The sequence below is a fragment of the Chamaea fasciata genome, unplaced genomic scaffold (genome assembly GCF_029207755.1).
Source record: "Chamaea fasciata isolate MVZ Bird 193981 ecotype frontalis unplaced genomic scaffold, bChaFas1.0.hap1 SCAF_13, whole genome shotgun sequence".
Taxonomy (NCBI): domain Eukaryota; kingdom Metazoa; phylum Chordata; class Aves; order Passeriformes; family Sylviidae; genus Chamaea; species Chamaea fasciata.
Window position 1 is genome coordinate 6178825 of NW_027094098.1, and position 25282 is coordinate 6204106.

Genomic DNA, 25282 nt, shown 5'->3' on the forward strand with positions numbered 1-25282 from the left:
GGGTCTCACCTGCTGTGTCACATTTGCTGTGTGAGACTCGGCTGAGACAAACCCTTCCAGGTGTCAGTTGCACAGGACCTCACCTGCTCAATATGGTCCCAGACCAGAGGTGAAATACCACTGCTTCAAATATCCTGAGAGCACTTTGCTTCTCACCTCCAGCCAGCACAAACCTCAGCAACAAGCCTAACACAGCCTGGGCCAAGCATCTGGTGACTCCACATTGCTTACACACTTGGAGTTTAACTTAGGAGGACCAGAGACAGGAGAGATGTGACCTTCCTGGTTAGTACTCAGTCCACATGCAGGCTGCTGTACTTCTGGAAAGCACAAGAGATCACAATTGTTACCCACGCTTACAAATAAAATATTGCTTTTATTTTAGTTAAGTAACAAAGCTATTTACAGATACAATAACTATACATTCCAATTGAAAAATAGATTGCGCTCAAAATTGTTAAAGCAAGTCACACACAGTCTGTTAGGAACACAACATCAAACCTCCCAATGCCTCCAGCTCCTGTCTGATTTCAGGAAATCAGTTCGTTTTGTTCTGAAGGATTTTCTGCTGATTCTCAAGACATTCCTTCAGCTTGTCTTCAGTGAGTGTCAGCCTCTGCTCCAGGATGGAAACTGTCTGCAAAACAAAGTGAAAGCTGCTGTTGAGCTACTGACAAAGACACACTGCACGCTGTCCTCCCAATAAAATGAGCCCAACAGAATGCTAAATTCACAGGAATATTTCGAGGTATTTCTAGGCTGGAACTCCAGTGTCAGCATTCCAGAAGGGCAGAGCCTCGTGTGACTTCAGAGAGGAGCAACAGAAGACAGTGGACACGAAGTCCTCCTGCAGACAACATCAAGTACCCATTTCAGCACTGGTGCTTTCACACTGGGCTCTGTATTTCCTTTCCTGGACAGGTTCATGAGGCACCAGACACTGGAGAGCCACCAGACACACTTCTGCCAATGAGACACACAGATTTTAAACAATTTTGCTCAGTTATGGCTCTGATTTTGTCTCTTTGCTTCCAACCTTCTCCTCCCTGCCCTGAACACCATGGATCTGCTGTAATTAAAACACTCAAAACTTGCTGGACAAGCACCATGACAAGCAAGGAAACCGTCCCAGCCTAAGACAACACAGCAAGAGATGGAGGAGAAAAATTCCAAGTGGCAATATCTAGCTCAACATAATGCCTACATTTCTTTGTGTAATCCAGTTACCCTGCAAAGGATTGTTCCCTTTCTCCTCAAGCTGAAGGCATCATGTACAGGATGCACAGGAAGAACATTTTAACCACGTGGCAATAAAAGCTTCTGCTGAAAACCTTTTATTGATCACTCCAGGATAATCAAGGGCCCCAGCTATGCACAACCACTTTCAGCTTCCAGAGAAGCCAGAATGGCTGATAAAGGGTGGTGATGATTTAATGCTTCAATATCCATAAACTTATCAGCAACGATCAATAGCTTCACATTTTGGGCATTTTTACTGCATAAATAACATCCTCTGCTAAAAACAAAGGATGCTTAGAACCTTGGACTTTAATAAAGCAATTCAAATAAACTTGGACAACCGCTGTTTGTATAGCAGTTATACATAGAAAGCCTTTTAATAGCGCATTTCGTAAGCACATCTCTAAGTGCCTGACAAAAGCAAGCAGGTCTCATTATCCCCATTTTACAGCTGGGGAAACGAAAGCACAAAGAGAGGAAATAGCTTGGCTAAGGCCACTGGAGACTAAGAGAAGTCTGCCGTAAAATGATTTGGGGAATGAGACAAGTCATCGTGGAGAAGAGAAAACAGACATAGGAAAAACAACAGCAGGCATAAGGCAAAACCATCTTGCAAGACTGCATCAAGGAAGCCAGGAAGGGTTTGAGGTTGTCCAGTGCAACATAATGCACCTTTTTTTTCCTCCCTAAACATAGTTCAAAGCTTATTTCTAATATATTTCTTATTTCTCATCTGTGACAAGGCAGAAGGGCTTTGCTGCAGCTGTAGAAAACTTCACCTGAAAGAATAATCCTGCATTGCCCAAATATTCCATGGGCTACAGCACCAGCTGCATTTAAGTTTTTTCCTCCATTTCCATCCCTTTGAGGCACAGGAACTGATGTATACAGAGAACCAGAAGAAACATTGTGGAGCTGGCAGGTAACATCCCAGGTGCCCCAGAGCCAGCAGGAGCCCTCCCATCTATTCAAGGGAGAGAGGACTTAATCTTTTCCACATCCAGCCTTGCCATGGCCTAGTGACTGTCTGGAGACCAGGAACAAAGCTACCAAGGGCAGAACACAGCAGGCTCAATGTCTACCAGGGATTTACAGCAAAGGTTTTATCCTTCAAGCAAACAGACAGAATGAAGACCAGTAGGGATCCTGGCTTTTCCATCTAAAAAGTGAACTAGTAACTCAACACTCCAATAAAAAGAGGGAGAATGAAACATTGCATCAAATTTCCTTTAGAAAGATAATCAGCTGAATTAACATCCCAGTCACAGTGCCCTGCCAGAAGCAATGCCCAGATCACTCGTGGTTCCTCTGTTCCATGATTTACTGCCACCATGATCCTGCCAATAGGAGTTAAGAGCTGTTACACACAGCACCATGAGACACACGTAAAGCAGATTTCACCAAGTGTTGAATTTGCGAGAAAGCTGTAAGGAAAATGTTTATTGGAATGGAAATTGCATGTAAGTATAAGCAGAAACTTGCAGTAAGTATTTTTTGGAAACTAAAAGTGGAAAAGTAGCAGTCAGAAAAGAAATTCAGGAAGTCCAAACTAGGAATCAATGACTATATAGTCCATTTAGACTTGAATATTTGATGAACATAAATAGACAGGGCATCTGACATCCTAAGAAGGTAAGGGAAAGCACAAATACTGCCCAGCTGCTGTAAGTGGTATATGGTGATGTGCACAGAAAAGCTCCTTTATTAGCAGCTGAAAGTTTTACAGTATTTCCATGCTGCTATTTATAAAGCAAGCCATTCTCAAGAGGCAAATGAAACTGCACCTATTCAACTCCTGTGTGCTTTTGCTATGGCATCTCAAAGATAACAAACCAGCAGTTAAGCCAAGGAGGAGAACACTATTAGGCAGATCCAGTGAGGATTCACTAGAGCCAGGTTTGCACTCTGTGGCAGGATCTGGGCTTCCTGGTGTGTCAGGAATACAGTACATGTCTCCACTACACACCAGGGAGTAAATGCCAGATAATTTATGGAAGTCCTGGCTGAAATTGGCAGGAGGATAACAAGAAACAAGAAAAAAAGACCAAGCTATTTATTTTTAAGGAGTATTTCTGACATTACAGTAATATACTGAGCATTACTATGGGCACCAGAACAGAATACAGGAATCTTTCACAGAAAACTTGAATCACTTCTACCAACACTTCCTGCAACATTTGTCTTCATTTATCTTCACAGACTCAGCACTGAAAAAACCTGCTCTTCTCTTTGGAAACATTAATGAGAAACTATGGAGAAATAAAAAGTTGCCTCCTATTTACTTAAAAATTTTGGGAAATATTCACTTCCATCCTTCCCCAGGACACCTAAACTGAGGCACCCAGTAGTCATGCTTACTTACCTGATGACAAGCCTCTTATGATATTCTTCCATGTTATTTTTACAACCCAAATAACAGTGACTTGGGATGCTGTTCCAAGATGCTTTCATCGGTATCTTTACCTCAGTCCCTCTTAAACACGTTTGATTAAGCAGCAGAGACCATTTAAAAGCCACTGGCCTTAGGGTTGAAGTTTCTGCAGCAGCCCTGGAGGGGCTTTTGAGGAGGACAGATAAGGGGAACCAGCTGCTAATTGAATACCTAAAGAAACCAGTTCCACCAGCATGGAAGGAAACCTGAACAGCAGAGTCCAGAGCAAGGAAGCAGAGGTCACCAGCAAGCCTCTGGAGCGTGGTGGAGTCCCAGCCAGGAGAGATCCAGCCAGCCAGATGGCTGCTAGGAGCTAAAGCAGGACTTAACCTGGAGCTGGGGGCAAGGCAGGCAAAGCACAGGAGGGTGGAATAACTAATGCTCAGCTCACCCTGCTAAGGGACACTGCCTGCAAGGCCAAAGGTGCAGCACAGAGGCTTTCCAGTGTGCAGTCACAGTGGCTCTGAGTTAGCCATGGAATAGCACAGGGGACAGAGACTGCCTGACTGACCACCAGTAATCACGGAACCCCCACAAAAAGTATGGACACAGCAGTTCCTCAGATCAAGTAACAACAGCCTGGCTGAACCTACAACGGGTATGATCCTGCACAGTGACTGCACCACAGATGTGTTCTCGGCTCTGTGCAGGAAAAATAGGACAATTGCACTTCTATTCCTGTTTGTTCATAGCAGAAAATCCCTCTCTTCATTGATCTCAAAGGAAGAGATGTAGTTTTCTAGCTTTACTTTAAAAGATCATGAAAAGTTTGCTCCACTGTTTTACCTAAGCATATGCTAAAAGATTTTGCAGAGTACTAACATATCAAACAGCTCAAACAAAAAAATATTACTTCTGCCACTTCAGATTTTTCTTCCCTAACTGACATGTTAATTTATGAAGACAGCATTTTCTTTTCAATTTATATAAAAAAAAATCAACCACAATGAACACACAACAAATGCAGAAGTTTGTAACTTCCTGTACTCACAGTTTCCCCACTCCACTGTGTGGGTACAAGGATGAATGTAGGGATTGATGGTTTTTCAGAGGTCCACTGAAGACTACAGATGGCCCATGGATTTACAGAATGAGACTTGTCACCTTTGGTCTGGAATTGCAGGAGCTCTGTCCCCTGTAACAAGCATGGCCAGTGCAGGTGTGTTCTCAAAAATGCCCTGCTATAACTTCTTGTGATTCTCCCTAAAATCAGCAATTTCAGAGCCCACTTTATTCCCAAACACGGCCAAGAAGTACAAGCGAGCTGCATCATAAAAATGCCGCCTTAGCATCCAAGGGGCACCCAGGTAAATTAAGCTTGGGAGCCCTTTCTCTAAACTAATGCAATGAGTGATACAAACTACATGGGAAGGGTTTGCACTGGGGTAGCCCTACCTACCTTTTACAGGAGGAAAAAAACCTTAACTCCTGCCACTAACCACAGTTTACAACTCCAAACTGCAGCTGCAAGATTGAAAGGCTCATGGGAGAATTTATGCAGCAAGAGTTCAAGCATGAACCTGTCTGGCAAGAACAGCTTCTCCTCCTCCTATACTGGGTTTTGCCCCAACATGCTGCCAGTGCCCCTCCACCTCAGCAGCTGCACTTGGACCCCCAGAGCAGATCCCTGCTCTTACCAAGCACACTTAAAAAGAACCTGGCTGCTCTCCTCGAGTGCAAATTATAATTTAACAGCTTTGAGATGGCACCCAAGCCAGCTACACACGTTCTGCACGCTCTGAAGCATTCTCAGCAAGAGCTGGCAGTTCAGACTAAGTGAGGAGGTAAGTCTCATCTCACAGTAGAACAAGGCATGAAGCTTTCACAGTAATTAACACTTTACGGAGCAAACAAATGCCTGCAAGGACCAGCCTTACTCCAGTGGTCAAAGTCTTAACCTCAAGAGTGGGTTTTGGTTTAAAATAAAATGTGGGGTGATTTCTAACAGAAACGATAGCTCCTCACGGGCTCAGAATAAAACAGGATGTGCTACCCCAAACATTTTTAAATCAGGTCTGTAGCTCCTCACTGTCTCAATGGCTTTGAAGGCAAACTCTAACGTGAATTCTCACAAAGCCTATTTGCATGTAATATTTCACACCAGGCTGAGTTAGTGAGTGAAGACTCAGGACCATCCCATCCTCTAATTCAACACCATGAATTTTCCTGGGTTTACTTTGTAACATGCTTCAAATTCCACAACCTTTTATTATTGTTTCTACAACACAGTTAGTTCCAATGTGCCTGGACAAGAACATCTTGGTCAGTGCTGCTGTACAGCCCTGGGTCAAGGAGTTCCACAGGCCCCTCAACACAGGTTTTGCACATCCATCCAAGGTTCACTGCAGGGTCACATGGATTAGGAATACATGACAATGCCTGCAGAAGGACAAATGCCAGCACTAGCCTGGCCTCATCAGGATCCCTGCTAGAGATCTGCTCAAGTTGTGTTGCTAAACAACCCCCTTGTCTGTTCTCTAGTGCAGGGCATAAGAGTTTATAGTCCCCCCAGCTCTCCTCATCCACCATTCGGACATCCGCTACTGAGGACACTTGAAAAGTAAAGAATGTTTTCTGTTTAGCAGCCCAACGCACTAGAAGGAAATGATTAGTTAGAAAACTCAAAACCAGTACTGCTCTGTTATGCTGGGGTCACAGATTTGGAGACAGGCACACGACTGAACACACCACAGGTCATGCGACAGCAGCCCAGAGTTATTGCTGGTTGCCTTCTTTCACAGGGGGCTCAGAATTCCCACACCTGAACACCTGACTGGTCGGGATCTCAGCACTGCCCAGCTCCTGGCATTCAGGATTGAATGGGATTGCCTGGGGTCCCTGTCTGAGTTCGAATCTAACCTATCATTGGTCACCCGTCACCCACAGACTTGTTCACTTCTACTCTTTAACGAGCTAGGCTAGTCGACTTGGCTTTGGTTATGGCCAAATGTATCTGTGCAGCCTCAGACCAGCTGCAGCTGTCACACAGCTCAGCCACCATCCCCTTATTATTAAAATGAGGGTGGTGAGGCCCTGGCCCAGGCTGTCCCATCCCTGGCAGTGTTTAAGGCCAAGATGGATGGAACTGTGAGCAACCTGACCTGGCAACAGAGTTGGAACTAGATGAACTTTAAGGTCCCTTCCAACCAAACCATTCTATCATTCTCAGCTGCCATCTCTCCTTCCACCTCCCAGCACACCTCACTTCCTGCAGAATTACCAGAGTTACAGTTTACCAACCTTTTCACTAAATTATAGGAGCAACTTTGTTGTAACGCACAAATCTCCAGTGGTACCCAGCACAGCAACAAGTGATCACCTGCAGTGCTCACTGTGCCTTTCACAGTAGGAAAACCACACAAGCATACCCAAAAATTCCAGTACCAGCCAGTATTTGCCAGAGCAAGGCAGCATGATCAGTACCAATATCACAGTGACCAGAGGGACCCTGGGACACAGAAAAGGTTGTCCTTTGTATTAAATCAATCCTAGCTACAAAGATGAGCCACAGGTTCTGCCAGTTTCATCCACAGAGGGTGGAGACACAAGGCACACAAGCCCTTTGCAACTGAGTCTTTCCACTTCCAGCCCTCTGACTAGAAATGATTCATCACACGTTGGTGTTGCTTTAGTCCTCACAGTTGATCAGCCAAAGCTAAACTGAAGGCACTTTCATCAGACCCTGCACGTTTCTAGAAAGGAATGGCTGATGGCTTCTGTGCAGCTTCCTTGGTGCAGAGCTCCCAGACCTCTGGGGCTGGGCCAGCACAGCTAAAGGAGTCAAGAGACTCCCAGTTTCACCAAGAACACAGTCAGTCAGGATGAGCTACAACAAAATGTCCCTACATGCACCATTGACAGTAACTGCACAATACAGATGGTAGAACCCCAAATGACCAGAGCTCTTCCCCAACCACAAAGACTTCAAAGCCTTCCCATAGCCATCACCTGCCTCTGAGAGGATGCAAATCACTCACCTAAATGAACTCAGCTGCTGGTATCCAATAGCTGAGTAACAATTCATATTAATATTCCAAGTCTGCTTGTGAAAACAAATTGTGGGAGGTGTTTAGTATTCCTTCCCATTGAAGGAAAATGGAAGGTGAAGGTCCTTTGAACATCCGGGGAGAGGATCAGCACTTCTGAAAAGCCAGCCTTCAGTGTCCTGCTAACACAGCAATATCCCTCAGAGTGCATTTAATTTAAGCAATCTTAGAAAGGAGAAAAATGTATTTGCATCAAGGTTTTATAACAGGCATATTTTGGAAGTAAATTCCAGGGGGAAAAAAAAAAAAAAAGTAGCTCTGCTCAATGACACAGAGGACTGGCAACAACCAGGGCATTTAATTTGTTTTGAGTGAGAGATCAAAGCGACTGAATCTAAGAGATGGGTCTGACTCACAAGAAATAGCCTCTGTGTCCTTTAAATTCAGATTAAAAAACCAAGCTCATCTGACACTCCACAGATCTTCAGATGAGAACTTTTTTATAAGTGTTTCAGATTTCCAACTATTTCTCTTGGAATAAAAATTATTTGCAGTTTTTCTCCTGTATATTGGGTCCATTGGTGTTCAAGTCTTAAGAGCAACAAGATATTTGTGCACAGCAAAGGTAGAAGCACTTGGGACATGATCCCCCAACCGCTGCCAAATATTTCTTCTTGACTTTTAACTACTTGAAGTCATAAAGGCATATATTTTACTAAACCAGTTGCCTAATTTACATTCAGTGCTTCTCAAAAGAGAGGCCACATTCATCCCTCACCAACACAGGCTTGAGACCGCATCTCAAAAAAGGAACAAAAATTTGATTTTACTTGCTTTCATTTCTAAGCACTGGACACACAAACACTTACAGCTTTAATTAAAAAGCAACTCACTTGCGTCCAAGTCTTTTTTTATGCTAAAAAAATAATTTAGAAAAATTCTTTCTCCGCCTGCAATCTTGTCTGGAGTGAAATAATCCTTTAATCTCACGTGAGCTAGATTGTCCTTCAATTCAGGCTTTGGATTATTTTACAGATTTATCAAGTCTTCTCCATTTCACTGTGTTGTTTTCTCCCAGCTTCAATGCAAGATTAGTTTGGGGAAGCATACAAAGCCATTTCCTGTGGGTGGATTATCGCAGCTATTTATGAATTTTTATGCTAACCTGGTTCTGAACTCTTCGTTTGGAGAAGAAATCTTCCTTCCCACATAAAACCAGCAGCTTTTGCCTCAGTGCCTGCTGCCCACAGATGAACAGAGTGAACACAGCAGCTGGAGGTGTTTGGAGTGAGGACAAGAGTACATTAAACTGTTAGAAGATGATCACTGCAAATACAAGTTTTCCACTGCAGCCAAGACAGTTACTCACAGATGATCTTTTCAGAAGGGTAGCTCAGCTGTAAATGCAGGAAATGCACCTGAACCAAGCAAATGTTTGATATCTGCTACATTTTTGCTTCACCCAAAACACACCCTTCTGTGCCAGGTTATCCAAGAGAGAAAATGATCTTGTTTTCCCCTTAAACTTTAATATTCAGCCCAACTCTTCATATAGGCACTGAGATACTGAGATCCAGTCTTCAGTAAAAATAAATAAATTGATAAACAGTTTGCATTTTCATCCTTTTCACATCTCTGAAATGCCAGCAGAGGATTTTTAAACACTGAGACATTGACAAGATAATAAGCTGCAGGAAAGGAGGAGCAAAGCATCAGTATCATATATTTATTACTCCCATCTTCCTCATTCCTTTGCCAGATGTGAATTGCCTGCTTTCCTACAGAGGGGAACCAGGGTATCTAAGTAATCCAAAACTACTGGGAACAACTGGCTTATGTCCAGGTCTCAGCTTCACTCTTCAAGGCAGCAGAATTACCAAGCATATGCTACTCTTCTGAAAAAGAGCCATGTAAGGCCAAACACAAACTGCTTTTAGGAAAAAATATGAAGACCCTGTCAGGTCACATTAGACCCCTTTCTTACAAGTAAAACAAAATATATCCTGACAGCTTTGGGGAGGAAGAAGGAAAAAAGGTTTCATTGAATCAAAGACCAGTTGAAAGAAAGTTGCCAAAACTTTAAAGAACTGAATCATAACATAAGAATGAAGCTTAGCAAATTTCTATTCACTCTCACTCATTACTGCTAGTTATGATATCCAGCCACTGGATTCTTTTGATCCATCTCTCTCTGATAAGGACTGAAGTGCCCAGCTGAAGGAGCAAGTCTGCTCCACTGTATCCTCCTGTGTGAGGCACAAAACCTCCACAGCCTCAGCAATTGGTGACTGGCTGGAACCGACCTCTGAAATGAATAAAAACAATCTCACTGAATCCAAGCACATGACATCTAATTTCACCTGGAAATCTACTGCCAGCAGAGGGAAGGTATACTAATAATTGGTGATGTAGCTTCAAGTGTGCAGCTCTGAACAAAGCTGTGTGCTGGCAAGAGATGACAGCCCACAGCTGATGTCTTACTATCACCTCTTTCAGCAGAAATTGGAAGTATTTTCTCTCCTTCCCACTTCTACATGATACCAGGTTTAAACCTTGAAATGACAGCTACAGAAAAAATATTAGGAAAACAAATTGGCTTAGATCTGCATCATTTCCCAAAGTAGTTTATCACAACTTTAACCTTCCCCCACTGGTACTTTACACGATGGTTACACAGTGTTGCAGCTACTATAAGAACAATTAATACAGGAACTCAAGACACCACATCAGAAATTAATCCAAGCTCCCATGGAGCTTAAATTCCTGAAAAGCCCATGGATGGCTAAATCAATAGAGGGTTTCTGGAAATGTCACATGTTCTTTCCCTTCAACTGGATGGCCCTGCTTATGCCCTTAAGAGTTTTCTTTAAACACACAATACTCAGGAATTATGATTTTAACAGAGCACTAGGACCATCTTCAGCCCTTCCTCAAGAAGAGAAAATAGTGACACCTGTTAAGTGTTACTTATGAAAGCTTTCTGTTGTTTTGAAGAAGCAGTGGTGTCCTCCTTTCACAAAGAGAAGTCAGCAGGCCCAAAGCTGACACACACACATTGGTTTGAATCTCCTGCCTGCAGGGAGCAGCATCCATTTGTGCTTTGGCAGAAATGCCTTGGAAAGACAACCAGCCCCACACCACCAAGCACTGCTTCCAGTTCGCTTGGATCTCTGCACACCACACCTCCTACCAGAGCACACCCAATTGCATGAAAAAGGGGTAACAGTGGCTCTGCTGGAGCTGCATTCCAGAGCTGCATTCCCTTCTCCTACCAGCCAAAGTTGGAAAAGTTGAAGTTCAGACATACAAGTCAATGCTCTCCACAACTGCCTCGCTATGTGCCCACATCCCTTTTCTCTGAGGTGCCTCCTGCCTTAGTCCAGGAATGAGGAATTCTTCCAGGCTCATTTGCTAAGTTTGTTTGGTGTCAGTATGTGTTGCTGCTAAATATCAAAACCTTGGCATGAAAGCAGCATGTCAGGGACATCTACCTGTACAAACGCATTAAAATGGTGTTAATACAACACCCACAGAGCAGAACCAATGAGAGAAAAAGTACTTCAAAGATGGTAAAAATGGTACAAAAAAGGTAAAAGGTTGAAGAACACAGTTATTCAAGGCAGCTTTTTGGTTTTTTACTATTTCAGGGCTATTTCCAATTTTATCCTATAACATACTAATTTATTCCTCCCCCACTGATCTCAATTTCTCTTTCTGCTAGGTTTAAAACAACATTTAGAATTTTCTACGGTTACACAATATCTCCGACAGAGATATTTGCATTGCTTATATTTAGGTTAAATCCCACACGTACTGTTTACTGCAATATTTGCCTCCTCTAAACACCTATGAAGTTGAAAAGGAGCTAGTACACATCCATCATCAGAAACGTGGATGTGATTTATGTAATGAAAGATAACAATCACATTCCAAGCTTACTAGGGAGATGTAAAAACAGTATTAAAATATTTTGTGTATACACTGGGTTGCTTTTTACTCACAAGTATGAGGGCCCAGTGTCACACAAAATTTGCCTTCCCCTCCTCCAATGTGCAGTGTTTTAAAGATCACAGCAAAAGTGCTTTTTTGCATTTCTGCCAAGTGAACTTAAATACCTTTTGGGTTTCATCCTACACTATTTTAGACTGCCTGTAGTTGTAGCATGTTTTTCAATCCTTAAATCAGCCTTCAATCTCCTGATGGGCCCTCCAACCCATCATCTTACACTCTTTGACAAGTACTTTGACAAGTTAACTCTCTCAAGAGCAGAGAGCTAACTCAGACTACTAATCGGTATGTTCAACACCAAGTGTTTAAGACCTACTTGTTCTTCCTCAGAAACAATATTTAAACTCACAGAAAACCCCTCCCAACAGATTTTTCTATCCTACCACCGTGACCTCAGCTACAAGAGACCTCCAATGTTTACCATTCCATGCTTTCTCCCTGCTTCTCACATACCTTAAAAAAAGCACAATGAAATTCAGGTCCAAACAACCAGAAACAGTATTTCTCCACAATGAGCCAGGAGCAGTTATTTAGTTAATCAAAACACTTCTATCCCCAAATTCTTATTAAGTAAACACATTCTATGATGATCACCATTCATGGCTGGTTCTGTTCAAGCATTGCTTAGTGACTCCAAGAAAGAACTGTTTGTTAATGTTTTAGCAAGGGATTAGTTGTTTGCAGCTGTGGGTGAAAAGCATGTTCCAGCAACGAGGCACAGAAGGGCCCAGACTTGTTGATGAGAGGAGGATTCTGCAGAAATTGGACTGTGTAGGTGAATGCTGGGTGGGGGAAAGGAGCAGGATCTGAACAGAGTTCACCTATAGGCTGTGAGTATGAAGGAGGGAAGAGAGACAGAGATAATTCACCGAAACAGAATTGTTCTGCCAACCACTCCTTTAAGGCATCACCTCAGATAAACCCTGGCTAACAGAACAATCTATCAGAGCTGGCTCCAGCAGCATCTACTAAGCTGCACCATAAAGAAACTGGGGAAGAGCAGGGCCTAAGGGTGGAAGTCAGTGTGAGAGAACTGAGAGAGAAGCAGAGAAGCAGATGATGAAAGACTTATCAAAATACTACTAAAAAGCAGAGGGTTTGAACTAGCCATATTATTATTCTATGAAACTATTGCAAAACATTCTCAATTCCTCCAGTCACAGGTACCTTTGTCAATAACAAATTACAAAGCAAACCATACCTGAGTCAGAACATCCAGCTGTCCCAAAATATGCTCCAGGGTATTTGCAAGACTGTTCTCCTCATCCTGCTGCTCTTGGGTCCTACCAGAATCTTGAGGTTTTGTTTTCTTATGATGAATGCCACAATCCATTTCTGACTGCTAGAAAAATAAACAGACATAATCTGCTATTGAGATGCAAACAACTGCAGAGGGATTTCTGTTCCATGGAGGGTAAACAGTAAAGGACAGTTTATGCTGGGACAGTCTATGCTATTAAAAACAGGCAAAGGAGGAAAGGAATTGTTCTTGCCACAGCTGGAAAAGGAAAAGCTTCTGCTGACCTGTCTGCCTGCTCCAGGTGGAGGGTGGTTTTGTTGTTTTCTGGGAGGTTTTTGCGTGTGCTTTTGTTTGTTTTTATACCATCACCAGGAAAGGTAAACCTTAGATAAAAATCTTGAAGCAATCCTGCAAGGTTCAAGTTTTCTATGTGCAAAGAACTTTGGTGTGCTCTTGTGGCACACAGGCATAGACTACAGGTAAGTGGAGAGTTACTGGAGCTGCTTAGGGAAGCACTACATCCCAATGACAGGAATTAAGTAAGCTACCCCATTGGAGTCTGATTATTTCACTCCAACAGTAAAGTTAAAGCCTCTCTCCATGTTTGGTAGTTGAAAGAAGGCAAAAATATTTGTACCATAGTTAAGTTCAGCAGAAGCAAGATGTCTCAATATGCATTGGAACTGTTTTGATTTAGTAATTTTAATTTTGTTTATATCTTGAACTGGTTTTCCTCCTCAACAAGATTAAGAACAAGTTTACTTTGAAGTTTTAACTGTTTTAGTTATGCAATCTTGAATATTTCATTCAGAATAAATTAAGTTTGAAAAACACAAATAGATCTCTACTAAAGAACCTATTCTTCTTTCCTTTTCTTTCAAAATGGTACCTTTCTTTTAGAACAAACACTATTTGCATTGTTTATCTGCATTACTGCCAGTAGAAGCAGTTCAGAGAAGTTTAGCTAAAGGAAGCAGCCAACTGGTTAAGCAACTGCAGACTTCAGTGTCTCAGTTTAAACTAATGGACAAAATTTGAGTGGAAAGCCAAAATCACAGCTCTCAAAACACACTTCTCCATGGCCCAACGCCTGGTGCAGCTCCATCCCATGCCCTTATTACTCACACAAAGTTTACAAAACAACAAAGCAGCAAGGAATTCTGACACACTGAGTAACAGTTTTCAAAAGTTCTTCCACGTGTACTTTTTCTAAGTAGAAATGAAGATTTGCCTGTCTCTTCTCTCCTATGCAGCAGCAGGAATGCATTTCTCACCAGAACAGTACTGGTTTACCTGCTCCTCTCTGCATCTGATGCCAGATGTGTGCAGATGTGCAAATAAACTGCAACAAGAGCAGCTCACATAACTTTAGCCACCAAAGTGTTCAGTACATCACAAAGATATATATATAAACATACAAAAAATTTATATATTTTAAAAATATATATAAAACACCTTGTGCTGCCGGGAGCCACTGATTGAGGCCACAGAAAGGCTCCAACAGCTGAGATCCAGCTCAGCACATAGGCAAAATATGCAGTAAGTACTACAAGGAGCAGAAATGTGAGTACCTAGCGAAGGTGGAGGAGACTGGAGCAGGTGATCAAGAGAAAAAGAAGAAAGAGGCTGCAGCAGTAGCAGCTTGGACAGGAGAACGCCTTGCTGCTGGCCACCAGCTGCTAGTAGGAGCTGACCATTCTTCCAGACCCTGCACACCAAACCATCCTCCTTCAGCCAAGCCTCACATGGCCAGTTTTGCATAAGGAGCAGGAAAGAAGGGGAAGGTTTAAATGACAGCTGCTCCACAGGGATCACTGTGCTCTACCACAGGCCCAGGATGCAGCTGGATATCAGGTGGTACCAGCCACACCAGCCTCTAATTTCCTTCCTCCCACCTGCTTGAATAATTTGGATTATCTACAGGCCCCTGCCCAACACAGCCCACACTCCAAGTCACACAGCACTGCTTCAGCATGGGAGCCACACTCCAGCTACTCCTGTGCTGCAGGAAGCCCAAGAGCCACACATTGCTCACCATGCATTAATTTAATCAACTAAAATATGTTCTTGCAGACATGAGATCGATCCAGCCTTCAAAATCTGCTATTTGCTGCCTAAATTTAAAAGTGAAAACAAACAAAAACCACAAACCACTGCTTTTCAATGGGTAACTAGCACCAAAAAACATTTTCTTTCTATTTTAAGGGTGACTGGCTTATGCTGATGATGTAACTTCAGGCCAGTCAATCATGGCACAGCAGAAATTTTAGTGAGCTAACACTGCATACAACCTGCACTTAAAAACCCCAAATGATGATGAGCTATCCTCTTCAAAACCCATTAGAACAAGCTGACTCACAGAGCAGAAAAATGACTGTACAACAGATTTTCTCCATCTATCTTTATAGCATATGTCAGACAGCTTTTCATAAAAAGCTTCGGGGTTGAACTCTGAGTCTATATTCTCTTTGCTACAGTTCACAAAGTTTAAGAGTCTGGCAAAGCCAATACTGCAGATATGTTCCCACACTGATGCTTTAGGGGTCAGATGGTCCCTCATCATGTCAAGCTGAAGCCAGAGCTGTCAGATGCCACATTCTACTGCTCACAGGCCTCACAGGCTATGTACCACCCCCACAAAAAGCCACCTCCAGTAAGGCCATGGGGGTTCCTGAAGGCAACAGCCCCAAGAACAGAAGTACATCTACATTTAAAAACAGAAACATGACAATATGGCATGCTGTCCCATTTCAAACACCACAGCTGCTTCAAAGGCTCCTTACTGCCCATCATCAAGATATCCTATAGCTACAGCTTTCAGCAATGAGGTTCTGAGTTAGTGCCGCTGTCTAAACCAGGGGCACAGCCAGCCAGCAAATAAACACTGTGACAGTGGGTCACAACTGTGACTTCCAAAAAGGAGGCTTCCAACTGACCAAGGTCTTTGACTATTCGGTTCTAGGAAGTGTGCACCCAGCTGAGGAAGAACCAAATTGCCTCCAGACTGAAACAAATTTTGTAAAAGCAGACTAAATCACCTGCTGTTCCCAAGAATGAACAAGAAAACCCTTAGAAACCTACAGCCTTAGAGAGACTCCAGGAACCCTTCTAATGACAATTTATATTATCTGAGCCAGCTGCCAGGAACTTAAACTCTAACAGATATAGAAAAACATTGCAAAAATACAAAATTGTGTCAGTCTCAGTACCAATGACCATCATGATTACAGGCAGAGACACCTGTGCTCTCCTCTGACTCACCTGTGGGTAAAGTGCCAGCTGAATCCTGGGGACAGGCACCAGAAACAATGGCACTGCTGCAGAGGTTTAATTCATTTCAGTCAGAGTTCAAGCGTGCAATTTATTCAGCACAACCAAACAAATGTCTTTGCCATTAAATATTACAACATCTGCGTATTAAACACTGGGAGTAGAGCAAGGAGCAGCTGAACATTAAAGGAAGAAGAGATGAGCAGTTTCAGAATACAATACAGCTCTCAGTGACAAAGGGAAAACAGAAGTGATTTATTTATAGCAACCACTTAAAGACAGCACAAGGCAACTACTTGGGGGAAGGGGAAAATTAACCAGCCTTCATTCCAGAGGTCTCTTACTGAGCCTCATGAAAATTGTGCTGGCTAAACAGCATCCTGGCCAGCAATTACAGTGCTGATCAGGGGTTGGGGGCAGGTATGAACTAAAAACACACGTGCATTGGTAGCAAACTGCACAAGACAACTGAAAAAATGCCATTTTGCTTCTTAAATGGTGATCCTTAGAAGACATTTTGATACAATAACCACCTACCTCAGTTTTACACCTACTAATAAAATGTAGGATTCTTATAATTCAGTCCAGAGGAAATATTTCTTTTCCTTTTCCCTCACTTCTCTCCACTGGATGGGAAGAACTGAGTGATGTGAAGGGGGTAGGTTCAGCTCTACCTTCAAGTCCCTTTCAATTAATTAACACAGTGTATTTACTCTCTCGAGGGTTTTGTGTTTTGGTGGGGTTTTTTTAAGACAGTATGATGTTGCCAAGAATTAATCTTCAAGTATCAAGAAACGCAGCACACCCCTTAAACAACACATACATCCAATGTGTTCAATTCAACACAGACCTTCAACGCATTAAAATTCCATAGTGCAATCAAATTCATTATCTTAGCTGAAAAAATTCCCCTAAAAACAGAGCAGCAGAAAACCCTTAAAGGTGGTATATGCATTTGATCTGGACCCCAATTCTACTAATCTGAAGAGAAATACCTTTAAAAGTCTATTTTGAGGAGTCATTTTCACCACAGGTAAAATACTTAAAAAGTGTTCCCGAAGAGCAACAGTGACATCCAGTGGAAACACATCAGCTTCAAGGTAAGCTCCACAGGAAGGTCAGATGGACTACATCATGCTAGATAGGAGGGCTCATGAAAAGATGAGAAGTAACCTCGGTTTTCCCTGCTGCACACAAAGTATCATTGACTGAGCACAGGCACATTTCTCTGCCCTGGAAAAGCATCCCCTCTTCAAGGCAGCACTGAAATTTCTGGAGCAATCACATTCTTCAAAATTTGCATTACTCCACATCTAGTGTCCAGACCAGCATAGGCTAACAACTCTATTTAGGACACAAGTTAAATTAGCTTTGTGAAACAATTTATATCACCATTCATCCATGCTCAACTCTAACGTCAGAATTCAAGTTGCAATAATGCAGGGAATTTAGGAGGGAGAGAAAAGAGAAGGGTGGTGAGAAGGCTTTGCTGACCTTTTATTTTTGCTTCAGACAAGCAGTACGCTGGGTTTGATGCAATTATTTACACAAAACCCTCCTCCCTATTGGTGTTACTAAAAAAACACTAAGATTTGGCACCTCTTCTGTAACAGCCATGTTTCACCACAGGCCAATAAATATTAAGCTCCTGATAAACTCAGGAAGAAATAAGAGTTAATAGGGACATCTCAAACCCATTTAAATCCCAAGGCACTCTTGTGCCAAAGCCTAAGTGAAGCACTGGCAGAAGGAGGTGGATGAAACAGGCTCGTGTATTTTAAATGAAACAGCATCAGAGCATACAGCTCTGCTGACCGAAATGCCCGGAAGGACAGACACAGGGGAAGAGCTAGTGGCCAGCTAAGGTACTCAAAAATGTACAAAACAGAGAAGGCTGCACTTGGACTGAAATTTGGATTTGCTTGCAGAAATACCAGCATCCTGTCTCTGCAAGTGACCCTGTTTGGCAATCTCCAGCCAAGAGCAGGTCCTCAGCGGAAAAGCTGTTCCCTTCCCACGTCTCAGTGACCTTGCTCTGAGGTTCACTGTCTATTGGTCCAGTTTACTTACCCCTATAGTCTGTAAGTGTCACTTTTAAATCAGGACAGACAGTAGTGCCATCAGCTTCAAGGCAGCATTGAAGACAAATGGGAGTTTAGCACATACAGTGTTTCCAAAAGCACAAACGGTATTCATGTGAAGGGTGAAATGAGAAATAGTAATGCCAGACATTGAAAGCCCAGTGATAGATAAAACTTAATGACTACCAATTGTTTAAAAAAAAAAAAAAAAAAAAGGCAAGTCTGTATTCCTTGAGAAAGAAAAGCTAAGGGTGGACTTCAACATTTTATATCTGTGTTTCCTGATTTGCTTAGGTATTTTATCTCCCTTAACCAATTTTCTCCTCCCATCAGTCCTAGAGTTTCCTTAGGAAATAGGAAGAGGTCTTCCAGAATTCAATATGGAATAATTAAACTTTTTTGCACAGGTGATGCTCAACTGTCTAACAATGCTCCTGGGGAACAGCAACAACAAAAAGTTAAAAGGAACACTTTAATGTGGAAACAAGCCACGACAGGAACAAAAATGTAAGAAAAACATTTTTAAGAAATTTCACTAAGAACCGAACGACTTATTTCTGGTCCTGAGTTTTGAAGAAAAACTCCCAAGAAAAGGCAGCCAAACATAGGAAAAAAAGTGTTTATTCTCAGCCTTGGGTTTTCCAGCTACATGTCCTTTTACACCAAAAGCATCAGCCTCCAAGGCAAGACACACAGTGACCTCCTGAAGTGGGAACAACAGCTTCCAGTTCATACCCTCATAAGAATAATTAGTCTTTTCCCACTGAATTAGGTATATACACACTGTAACACACAAATCATGTGCATACCTACTTTGTTACTTATATACGTGTATAAAAATGCATGCCATGTATATGCAAATGCAGACACAGACACACTACAACACATGCACTTGTTCTTACTCTTTTCTGAAGTATGAATTTTAGCAGAAAAGTTTGAGATGTTCGAAACTTTAAAAGCTTAAGCTAACTTCATCCATCTCCAAGCCGGCACAGAACAGCAGCTTGAAAACAACTTAAAAATCTTGCCTCCATGTCATTTCTTTGAATTATGACTCAAGCATTAAAACAAGCCACATACAGCAGCAACCTAAGTGGGAGAATTTACATTAATTAGCCTGAGATGCTGAACTTAAAAGGCAATTTTTATTCTGACCAATAATGACTTGTCAGGACTTGCCTTATTGTTCCAGGTCTAAGAACAAATCTATTCACTGTAAGATGACAGAAATTAAAAGCTGATCCTCTTATTTCTGGAAGAAATCTTGTCAAACCAGAGCACAAGGGAAAACAGTTGTAGCAGCAAAGCTGCTCCATCCACTACCAGGAAAAGCTGTTGCAGGTTGCTGCAGTCATTCAGGCCCCTTGGAAAGCCAAGCTGAGTGTGCTGTCTTTTCCTCTCTCCTACACTCTTCACCAAGACACTCGTCCTGTCACTCCATGCCCTTGTCCAAAGACCCTCTCCAGCTCTTCATGTAGTCCCCTCAGCTACCAGAAGGGGCTCTAAGGTGTCCCTGGAGTCTTCTCCAGGCTAAACAACCCCAACTCTCCCAGCCTGTCTACACAGCTGAGGTGCTCCAGCCCTCTGATCTCGCTCCTCTGGGCCCACCCCAACAGGTACACATTTTTTTCACATTGGGGCCCCAGAGCTGAAGGCAGCACTTCAGGTGAGGCCTCACCTGAGCACAGCAGAGGGGCAGGATTAGCTCTCTTAGCCTGCTGCCCAAGACATGATTGGCTTTCTGGGCTGCAAGCACACATTGCTGGGTCAAGTCAAGCTTCTTGTCAACCAACATCCTCAAGTCTTTCTCTTTAGGGTTGCTCTCAGTCTCTTTTTCTCTGTTCCCTCACAACACAATTACAAGGTCACGTCTCCAAACAGGCTTAGATAAGTGGGTTTCCTTTAATAAAAGAAGAGGCAGTGCAGCTCCATGCAATGAAACTGATTCCCAGGAAGGAATTTCACAGCAAGTAAAAAAAAAAAAAAAAAGCTACAACAGGATTCATAAGTATTAACAATTGCCAAAATTAGATGTAGTTACCAATTGGGAAGCCAAAAGGTCAAAAAAAGAGGCACATCTGGCCTATGAGTAATTCAGAAGGAATTTGTTTACAAAAGGACAAGCTGACAGGATGAACTGCTGCAGTCAGCATGAGACCATGGGCTGAGCACTGGAGGCACCCAAGGGCACCAAACAAACCCAACCAGCAAAGGAGAGAAGTGAAGTCAGCTCTGGACATTCAGTTATGGACTTCAGAAAACTTTGATCAGATCACATTTTCTGGAATTTGTCTCCAATCCTATCCACCAGGACAATTTTGGATAATTTACCACTGAAGAAATAAGCACAGTGCAAGGCCCGGAGAAAGCTCTAGACTCAGTAGCATCAAAAGAGCCTAAATGTCTGTCTTAGCTAAAAGACACATTTGAAGTGCCACAGGCTACTTGTTTCAAAATTCTTTTTGCTCAAGTGCTGCTCTTACCAAGCTTTCCTTTGTGAAGGTCAGCTATGCCTGGAAATTTGGTATCTCCACAACTGAGTGCCATTTAACTTCATAAGAGTTAAGGATATTTAAGACATTTGTGCTCCTGAATTTCAGAAGAGCAGAAAGACTTTTTGGCAAGAGAATGTCAGAGGACAGTTCTTACTTCTGCCCATGTCTCCCAAATTGCCCTACCAAGGGATCACCTCTTTCTGAGTCTGAGGTATCTCAGCATGAGCAAGTTTTAAGGTATTTTTTCGTTAGACAGAGGCTGAGGCTAAAGTCTCCTCATAAGCCTCCTCCTTTGCAAAGTAACATTCTGCAGATTTACAACATGCCTCCAGAAGGTTTATGTTTAAACCCAAGCAAAACATCCTCTATATCAATGCATATTTTCTATTTTCCATACTATTTCATAGAAAAACTGCCCACTTGGCTTATACTACAGTGCTTTTATTCACAATTCTCAGTGTTTAGATAAACCAGCTTAGATTAACACCTAAGCACTTTCTAAGTGCCCCTATGACATCAACCATTCAGCATTTGCTGTGACACTTGACCATACACAGCCTTCCTGGAATTAGTTACAACAGTAGCAAATCTGTCCAATAATGAAAAAAGTGTTCTTGCACACTCATGTCAGCTGCAACCACACATGCAAAGCTTTCCTTGTACTTGCAAAAAAAAAAACCCAAAAAAGTCCACCACCAAACCCCCAAAATAAAACACATTCTCTGCCCTCTCTGGAAAAAAATAATCGTATGTTGAATGCTTTCATAACTTATCAGAACAGTGAACACGTCCTCTGATCTGATCCTACACAACTCTTCACCCAGACAAACCCAAATGCTTACAGTTACTGACCCCAGACAAGCACAAGAGCCTATATTTCTAAAATCACCTGTGAAATCCGTTCCTCTTATTCTGACTTTCCTTTAGGTGCTCACCACTCAATATTGCAGCATAAAGCATTAATTTATCCTTTAGATTCTAGATCAAAGCAAGCACACCCAAAGGAGCGAGGCACATGACTGCAAGACTTCCTTTCTTCTCATCAGCTTCCCACTGCACACACCAGGAGTGTTTGCCTTGAGCTTTGGGTTTCAAGGTGATTATGCAACACTTTAAAGCAACAATTGTTAACCTCTAATTTAAGAGCAAGTATTTATTGCAGAGGTACTACTTCTGATCTAACATTTACAGTCTCACATCTATGCTAACATACTTAGGATTCACTTCTGACAGCTCTAGTGGTTTATCACGCTTTCACATCTATGCTTTCACACCAGCCACGACTGCAATTCTGCAATTCCATGCTGTCCTTCTCTTTCATTTGCATTAGTCCTTGCACAGATCAGTTCTACTTTCAAAGCAAGCTGCATCTCCCAAGCCTCCTATATTTACAGAAAACACAAGCAGGTGAGCAGAGCAACTTTGGAGTTTGTGTCCATTGCTACAAACACATCCAATACCCCGATTCATACTGAACTTAAACCAACTGCCTGAGAAACCAGAATCTTCTTAAGGCTCCAGTCTCCCTCTGTCAAGGGAAGTGAAAATTGGTTTGGAGTAAGTTTGTTTTCAAGGTGCTCCTTGTCATCAACCTTGACAATATTTCATGACTCTTATCCCACAGCTTATTTAGGATTGTTTTTTTCTTCCTATTCAACTTGATGACAAAACTAGTTTTGATGTCTGTATTCAGTTACTATTTCTTGCATGTTAGTCAGCCTCTCCCTGTGAGAAACCAGATACTGTACTGAGTGGTTTTACACAGCCACTGTTTTCATTAATATCTGTGCCTTCACAATGCTTTACAAAAGAACTATACAGCTACGCAGCAAGTCATGGACTTAAGGGCAAAAACAGATTCAAGATGTGTCAAGAATAGTGTTCATGTATTTTAGGGGTACCAAAATGAAATAATAACCCATATGCCTATTTTAAATGTAATTACATCCTGAAACGTCTGCAAAATGTCAGGATTATTCAATAGGCAGAATCCTGGCACGCTAACACAGTAGTAGAGAAAGAAGGAGTAGGTTCACTTTTCATTGAAGGAAAAGGTGACCCTGGCATGAAACCAAGATCTGCAGGTGGCAGCTTCAAGTTTGAATTTGACAGAAAATAACTATCTCACCTACCCAAAACCCACCAAAATAAGCAATTCACTATTAAAAAAGCAAGCATTTAGCTGAAAACAAGAAAGAAATTAAAATACAGTGAAATTAAAGTCTTGCAGTGAGTTGTAGGATTGGTGGTACTGTTAAAGAGCCCAGCATCATGTATTTCTAAAAGATACATGACATGACATTCACTGAAAAAAGAAGACTGGCATGAGTGTATAAGTTCCTATGGAGCCAAGATGTTTATCCTCAGGTTATACTTCAAATAGCGAATGAAGCTATTTTCAGATATATCAGTTTCTTTTTAACAGCAAAGAACATTTCAGATCAATTCTAAATTTAATCTTAACCTAGGGTGTTCAAAAGAAGCTCTCAGAGGACATTATTTATTCTTCCCCTCCTAACTTTACAAATTTCAACTGCCTTAATCCAAGGATACAGTAGTAGCTATATTTTGCAGCTCCCATGCTGCATGCCCAAACCATAGCTTGCATTTGGGTGGAAGTTCAAGAAAACTCCCTTGATGTAATTGAGGACTCCAAACCAAAGTATGCTTCTGCTGCCTGACGGAGCATGGATTCACTTTTCCCTCTGCAAATGCACAGCACCTGGTCCAAACCAACACATTACACCTCAGAATACCAAGTGCCCTGTTTCCTACAGGCTCAGAGCATCACTAGAGCAAACTGCTGTCAGCCGCCAGCACACGACACAGATTTGCCTGCCAGTGGCACACAAACATCTGGTCCCAGCAGCATCTATGGGATGTTTGGCCAGGTAAACCCTCTTCCACAAGGGGAACACTTGTGTTGGAGTGACAGATGTTCATGGTGGTTAGTCATTGTTCAAGGGATTTGTTCAGCAGCTCCCTTCAATGGACATCTTAGGAGGTTTTATAATGAAAAACTACGTTTTAGAAGAGCTCAGGCATTTTCTTCCTCTCTTTAAATTACTACTGCATAATATGCTCTGGCAATAACAGCAGCACGGGAGAGGGTAAGTCTACCATCATTTCCATTAGCTGATACCTCATCTACATTTTTTAAGCCATTCATTGGCATGTTAAAAACCAAAAGTGTTATTTTTCTACCAGAAAGGATGTGTCTATGCTGTATTTCAGCCCAGTATTACACTATGCCATAATTAAAATTAAAGCAGATAGAGTTCAAAGCTAGACCAGTTCAACAGGCTAATAAACAAAGAGGTCATTGGACTGATAGTTTCATAGCCTGCATAACTTTAGAGTTAGAACACAGGAGGGGAGGAAAAGGAAGAAGTCAGATTTAGCGAAAACCAGCCAAGGATCAATAAACACTTTCACCTCCTTCCCTATGTGACTGCTTCCTCCCATGCTCTCCCACTAACCCTACACTAACCAGACTTAGGTTTTGTTTGCTTTCTTTACACAGAACTTCACATAGTAGGGCATCAGGCTTAGAGCTGCAAACTCAAATCTTGTCCATCCCAAAATACCATGGCTATTCCAGTATGTCCAGTAATGGACTGAAGCCATATTAAATAAAAACACCACTGTGTTTGAGAGATAACTTTAGTACCCCAGTAAAGATCTAAATTGACATGGTCAAAGACACTGCCACAGAGCAACAGATGTTGGCTAGAAGTTTGCCCTCCAGCTGGGGCAAGCCACTTATGCACAGAGCCCTGGTTCACAAAAAGCCTTTCAGCTTACAGCTCATACTGAACAAGATTAACCAAAAACCAGCCACAGTAATAACGTAAGGCAGAATCCCAGAAGTACACCCAAACGCGTCAAAAATATCCAAAAATTGACTAGACAAAGTAAAGACGTTTAAACTAATCATCACCATGTGCAAAAATTACAGCTTGTATGGACAGCAGCCTTAAAGGGTCACTTTTGTAACAGCCAACATCTGATGCACGGATCTAAGTTCCACTTAGTTCAGTGCATCACTGAATTACTCAGTTGCTGGATTTATCCTCAGGTACAGTCAGAACTCTGAGGTCTCAACACATGATTCAGGGAACAGATATGAACTAATGTCTCCAGGTATTCAGGAAAGAAGCTCCAGTACAGTATGTCACCTATTTGTCATGTGTGACACCTACGCACAGCAATTTTTTTTGTCTTTGCTGACTGTCAGTGAAAAGATATCGTGAATTCTATTTTCAGAACTGACACCAGCCTGAAGGATTCTTATCAGCTAGCAAAGCAAAGTTCACTTGTTGCTGACATCTGCTTTTTTTTTGTGAACTATCATTCATGTCATTATGAACCACACATTCCTAAACAAGGGCTGTTACTAAAAAACACATCTATACATGCACTAAGTTTATCTTCCTTTTAAGATCATTATATTTAATTGCCCTGTGAAGTAAATACAGTTAAATAAGAACAAACAATATAAGGTTAGTTAAAGAACAGGTGTCTTGCAGCTC

The 25282-nt window shown here is 42.1% G+C and overlaps 1 protein-coding gene across 8 annotated transcripts in view; it reads right to left on the minus strand.

The window, feature by feature from the left end:
- Positions 1–356: 356 nt before the first annotated feature.
- The window catches only part of POC1A (POC1 centriolar protein A), a 55044-nt gene continuing 30118 nt past the window's right edge, over positions 357–25282 (minus strand). For 6 of the 8 annotated variants that reach the window (XM_066195519.1, XM_066195513.1, XM_066195520.1 and 3 more), the window contains 2 exons: positions 12866–13006; positions 357–637 (listed from right to left, as the gene is read on the minus strand). In XM_066195519.1, the coding sequence (XP_066051616.1) occupies positions 539–637; positions 12866–13006 (240 nt within the window). In that variant the 3' untranslated portion in view covers positions 357–538. The remainder of the gene's footprint in view (positions 638–12865; positions 13007–25282) is intronic. The other 2 variants (XM_066195521.1, XM_066195514.1) reach the window with 1 other exon arrangement.